The sequence below is a fragment of the Pyrus communis genome, chromosome 17 (assembly GCF_963583255.1).
Source record: "Pyrus communis chromosome 17, drPyrComm1.1, whole genome shotgun sequence".
In the NCBI taxonomy this organism is placed as follows: Eukaryota; Viridiplantae; Streptophyta; class Magnoliopsida; order Rosales; family Rosaceae; genus Pyrus; species Pyrus communis.
This window is the reverse complement of record NC_084819.1, coordinates 543209-548838: the sequence shown is the minus strand read 5'-3', so window position 1 is coordinate 548838 and position 5630 is coordinate 543209. Positions and strand designations below refer to the sequence as shown.

At 36.2% G+C, this 5630-nt stretch overlaps 1 protein-coding gene across 1 annotated transcript; it reads right to left on the bottom strand.

Moving 5' to 3' along the window:
• Positions 1-2593: 2593 nt before the first annotated feature.
• LOC137722303 (large ribosomal subunit protein uL13w) lies at positions 2594-5041 on the bottom strand. The gene is made up of 4 exons (XM_068461270.1): positions 4679-5041; positions 4154-4270; positions 3953-4040; positions 2594-2927 (listed from the first exon to the last, which is right to left on the bottom strand). The coding sequence occupies exons 1-4, from the start codon at positions 4948-4950 to the stop codon at positions 2784-2786; spliced, it is 621 nt and encodes a 206-aa protein (XP_068317371.1). The 5' UTR covers positions 4951-5041; the 3' UTR covers positions 2594-2783.
• Positions 5042-5630: the final 589 nt, after the last annotated feature.

Here is a 5630-nt window from a genome sequence, read left to right as displayed (position 1 = left end):
TCATATCAAATGCAACCAACTACCGCGTAAATAGCATAGAGTTTAAAGACGCTATGCTATTTTGTTTATTTTTTAATTATGACATAAGGTTTTTATGTGAAAATAATTGAATTATAAAGTCGTTGATTGTTGCGAAAATTAGATAACCAAAATTAACTTCATCAAGTCTCGAATTTTAGTGTTCGTAAGTATACGAATCAGATGATAGTATTACTTTGAAGCATGGATATCGTTCCACATAGATCGAATTGATTCTAAAAATGTTACTAACTAAATTGAAACAAATTATAATGGAGAAGCTTTAACAGAAAATATATGACATTTTGACTTAAAGTGAAATTAAACAAAACTTGAAAATAAAATGCATTAATAAATTGAAAACATAAGAAAAGAAGACCTAGGGCACCCGAATTCACCGTAACCAATTCTACTTAATTCCCTTAGTATGTTATGCTCAAGTAGTTCTCCGATATTGATGATCGATTTTCCCTAATTATTCAACGGCCATGACATCTGGTTGCATCAAAAGTATCCTTACATGTTAACCTTCTATGAAATCTAGATGAATTTAAACAAGTAAGAACCCATTAAGCTCTATGGAAATCCTTGGAAAAATCACACAAACCCTAATTGCATGGCATCTACAAATAGGTGTTTATGGTATCAATTGCAAGAAGCTAAATCTAAGTGAAGTATGACATCTATAATCTATTATAACTTGCATCAAATCAACTTAACTAAAACTTAGGTGGTGATCAAGCATCTAAACAAAAAAACAAGAGCATTATGTATAGGAAAAATTACTCAATAAAAAAGAAAACATGATAATAACAATGTCACAAGGCAATTAACATGATCAGACTACATCGTAAGCCTAGAAAAGTAAGGAAAAAAAAAAACTCTAAGCTTTCTTCCTCTTTGCCGCAACCTTCTCCTCCAATATACGATGATTTTTTGTTTTAGTGGCAGACTCCTAATAAGGAGAAGTTACCTCCTTATATAAAACCCACAGCAAGAAGGAAAAATACATCCTACTAAATTCAATTAAATACCCACTAAATGCCTATCTAATGGACTTTAAGTCATTATTAAAGGAAAGAAAAATAAACGGAAATAATAAAACTAGTAATTAAGTTCTCTCCTAAAATCCATTGAATAGCATTCCCATGTCCATTTGATTTCCAAAACCGTTGTAGTCTCATCTTCTTATTGTAATGCATGTCTTGGTGCAATTAATTAGCCTCTTACTACATTGAAATTACTCTAGACACCCGAAATTGTCATTTTCTTCTCCTTTTTCATGTTGTTCCGCTATCAAATGCTTAAAGATCAAAACAATATTATTAGTGCATTTAACCCATTAATGTATACAAAATTCAAAGTGAATATATGATGATAATATATGAAAATATGACCACATCACTGATGTTAGTCCCTTCAGAAGTTTTTACAAAGACTATTATGAAACGTGTTTTTCTTCTCAATTTCTCAATGCCATAAGCTACTTAAAATTCATGTCGGACATTCTAATGATTTGTTTTCTGGAAACATAAATTAACCACATTTAATAGAAGAAAAACACATAGACTATATGCTCAATCTAATAATTGTACCCTTGACGTCATGAGTAGACCACAAAATTATCTTAAGGGAATAAGATGTAGTTTGCCCTAAGGTAATTGGGATTTTATGCCAAAACGCACCATGGGCTCTCCTAGCCGCCCATGGCACATATTATGGGCTCTCCAGGCCACCCATAATATGTCCTGCCATTGGGCCACACTCGATCCAATGATGGCAGGACACTGACTCTCCGGAGTCTCTCCTTGGGTGTCCAGTGCACTTGTGCTCTTACCAACGGGATCTTCAAGAATACTAGATGGTAGCACTACGGGGCTAGCCTACGTCTTCAAAGACTACCTAGTATGCTCTACAACTTCCCTTCCCAGCTACCTACTAGGGTTTTTTTCCCTATAAATAGCTAAGTCAATTGGAGAAAACAGGAAGTCACTTACTGCGAAGAAGTCATTACTCTTTCAAGTTCTCTTTTCTTTGTGCTACTTTTCTGACTTAAGCATCATAGGCCCTTGGTAGACACCTCCCCCTTTTCAAGGTGTTCGTCAATTAGGCTAACGATGTTTGCTTTCTTGTAAATGAAATTTCGTCAAATCAACTATGTACAAAATTTGTCTAGAGTTTTTACTGTCAAAATTTTATTGTGGCCTTGCTAATGTACATCTTCAATTTCTTGGTTGCTGACAAAACACACATAGAACTAGCATACATAACTTTAATTTCTTGTTTGCTGGCACAAAGTTCATTGAAAAAACACATCGAACTAGATATATGGTAAAAACCGCTTTGAGCTGGCATTGTCCAACTGCAAGAACAGACTCTTAGGAGAACTCCACATTGACATGTATCCCAATTGTTTCCGATCCGGATATACCAAAGATCACCCCTACTCTAACTTCGCACTCATAACCATTATTCAGGGTTGATTACTAAATCAGATGTTAAACTTAAATGTTGATAGGGGAATTCGTGTCAATTTCAAATGTGTTAGTGTAATTTCAAAAGCAAAAGAACCGAATTCATAAAAGAGTGATTTAGCCACTTCATGAATACCAAATCCCAAACAAGTGAAAGATATGTATCAGAAACAACTACGCAAATGCTTAAGCTATTAGAGCAAACAACGAAGTGTCATAACACGAACAAAATTGAACTCCGCAACTCAATCGTCAACAACATTATCATCTTAAAACAAAAAATTCTACTCATCAATATTTAATTGGGGCAATGATCTCAAGCTGGGGTCCTAGTTTCTCCTCAGCAACCTTTTCTGCTTTCACCCTCAGTTTGTTCAACTGTTTCTTCCTCTCATAAGCAACCTGGGCTCTCTCCTTTCTCTTGTTCTCAAGCTCCTGCACGCACAAATTCAGTAGTTTAACATTAGTAGGCACGAGAGTAAAATAAATGCGTGAACTTCGTGCTCCTCCATTGTATAATGAGAGCGCTTTCCCAAAGATAAAATAACATGCATATGAGTTTCATGGACGCGTATGGAATTTATGCTCTGGTGATGCAACAATACAAACGCAGAAAGTACTAGACCTAACTTAGATAAACCACAAGACCACATAGAATACAAAAAATCAAGTGCTAATATAAACTGTGAGACTCCAAATTTTCAGTACATGTGTTAGTATACATGGGGATCAAATCAGAGGAATAATAAACAATTGACAATACGAACCAATATAATCAACTACATAACTAGAACTTATGCTATGTTTGGGTGAGAAATTGCCAATTTCCAAGGGATTGAAACAAAGTAAAGAATGAAACACAAAAGGTTCATACACGGGATTAAGATATTGCCCTGTATGATCCTTACAAGGTACATAAGAGGGATTTGCAAATGACAACTTCCAAGTCGGATTTGCAAATTCCCCTCATATGCCTTTGTAATGGTCAAGGAGGGCTTTTTGTAATCACCGCCCATCTAATATTTTGTGATAAATTCATTAATTGAGACTTCGGGATCCCTCACCCAATCATAGCTTTAGAAAACAGAAAGTACAGACCAATACAAGTGATTAATAACGATAGAAAACAAAAGGAGTGCCTTTTACTACTATAGTACAATAATGTTAGTCGACTCCACCGCTCAGACATGCAACATGAAGCATATAGCAACCATTTTCCAAACCATGAAAACAGAAGCGCATATAACATTGTGCATTTAAGAGGGAGAAAATACATAAACCACGGAAACTACATTGTACTCATCTAAGACTGCAATCTGACTCAATAGGAAATAATGGGTATGCTACTTTGAACTAAAAGAGAAAACTTGATCCTTTACCCAAACCATTGCAGAGAAACTCTCAGCACAAGGACACAAAAGACTCAGTAAAAGCAAACAAGGAAAGCATGAGATTCTCACCTTGATGGTCTCATAGTGGTTCCATCCAACCTCAGAAGAAAGCTTGCCCAACAAACAGTACTTGTGTCCCGCTTGAAGCCTCAAGACCCTGAAGATTCCCAAATGATAAAACAATAAACATTCAAGTCATGAAAAACAAAACAATCTAAAATAACAAGGAAGGAAATTAGCAAATTAAAAACATGGTGTCAAAATGCTTACTTGAGTGCATCAGGAATGACCATCCTCTTAACCTTGTCATATGGAGGTGGAATACCCTCATATGCCTTCAAACGAGCAAGTGCAGCAGCACCACGCTTAGTCTTATGGGGAATCATCCTGGAAAACAAAGTAATAACAAAACTAATTCAACATATTTCCAAAAAAATAAAATAAATAAATAAAACTCTCTCAAGCAGTAGAACAAAGCAGAAAGCAAGAAAATTCTTTATTCCTAACAAAGAACTACATAACTCTTTAACTAAATCCAGAAAAAAAAACTATAAAATAGAACAAAAACGAAACTTTACAGCTCCTACTGAATTAAAACAATCAATTTATATCATCAACCAAAAACCCAACAATAAAAACTAACAAAATCCCCAAATGGGTTTCATAAATTCCATTAATTTACATAAGAAAATGTAACCTAATCAATTAAACCAAGAGAAACCCACCAGGTTAACCTCATTTAAACATGCATAAATCAATAAATCGGTGAAGGATAACAGAGAAAAGACGACGTACCCACGGATGGTGCGCCAGAGGATCTTAGCAGGGGCGCGGAAGTGGATGGGACCATGAGAAGGCTTGGTGTTCATGCGCTTACGCAAGAACCTCATGTACTTCATCTTCTGCCTCACCAGCCCACCGGAGATACAGATCTCCTCCGCGCGAACAACCACGACCTTCTGGCCGTTGAGCAGCTCCTTGGCGAGGATCGACGACAGGCGGCCGAGCATGTGGTGGCGGGCGTCCACCACAACGCGCTTTGCGCAGATACCTGAACCAGACACCATTGTTCTCGAGCTCTCTCTCTCTCTCTCTCTCTCTCTGAAACCCTAATGCGGCTCTGAAGTGAGAAATGAGTGCAAGAGTTAGGGTTTTGTGTATGTGTGGTTTATAAAGGAAGTTTACATAGGATGCGGGTTCCCATCCGCTGCTGGCGGGTGTACATTTGACATCTGGGCTGCGAGGGTAGCAGCGCGGCCCAGTCTCAGGCCCATGCTCTTCCCGATCAACAAACAGGGCGCCTACACACGCTGAACCTGGAAGAATTAGGATTTCGATGAAACACCTTGGCCCGGTTTTATTTTAATTTTTTACTTTTTCGCAAATTTTGGTTAGTCATGTAAGACCGTCTCGGAATGAGATGTTAAAAATGTCACAAAGTTATATCACGGTAACAAATGACGTACTATTTACTTTAATCGAGGTGTCAAAGATGATATAGGAAAAAAAGCTAAGTTAACATGGATAAAGAGATATTAAATTTGAAGTTGCCTTCAAATTTGATTTTTGTTATTTCCAAAGACATTCCATTTGTCTTACTTTAAATGCTAGCATATTTAAGTATTATTTTATTATTTTTAAACCAATAACAACCTAACTTTTATTATTTTGTTTAAAAAAACATAAATGAAGAAATAAATTTTGGCATACCGGATGAAAGAAAAATATTGACAATATATCAAATTAC

What these genes read in the sequence shown, in the direction of transcription:
- LOC137722303 (XM_068461270.1), bottom strand. Translation starts at nt 4,950, where the DNA reads ATGGTGTCTGGTTCAGGTATCTGCGCAAAGCGCGTTGTGGTGGACGCC. An exon ending in CTCTGGCGCACCATCCGTGG is followed by an intron (nt 4,271 to 4,678) that starts GTACGTCGTCTT and finishes TTTGTTTTCCAG; the next exon opens with GATGATTCCCCATAAGACTA. An exon ending in ACCACTATGAGACCATCAAG is followed by an intron (nt 2,928 to 3,952) that starts GTGAGAATCTCA and finishes TTGTGCGTGCAG; the next exon opens with GAGCTTGAGAACAAGAGAAA.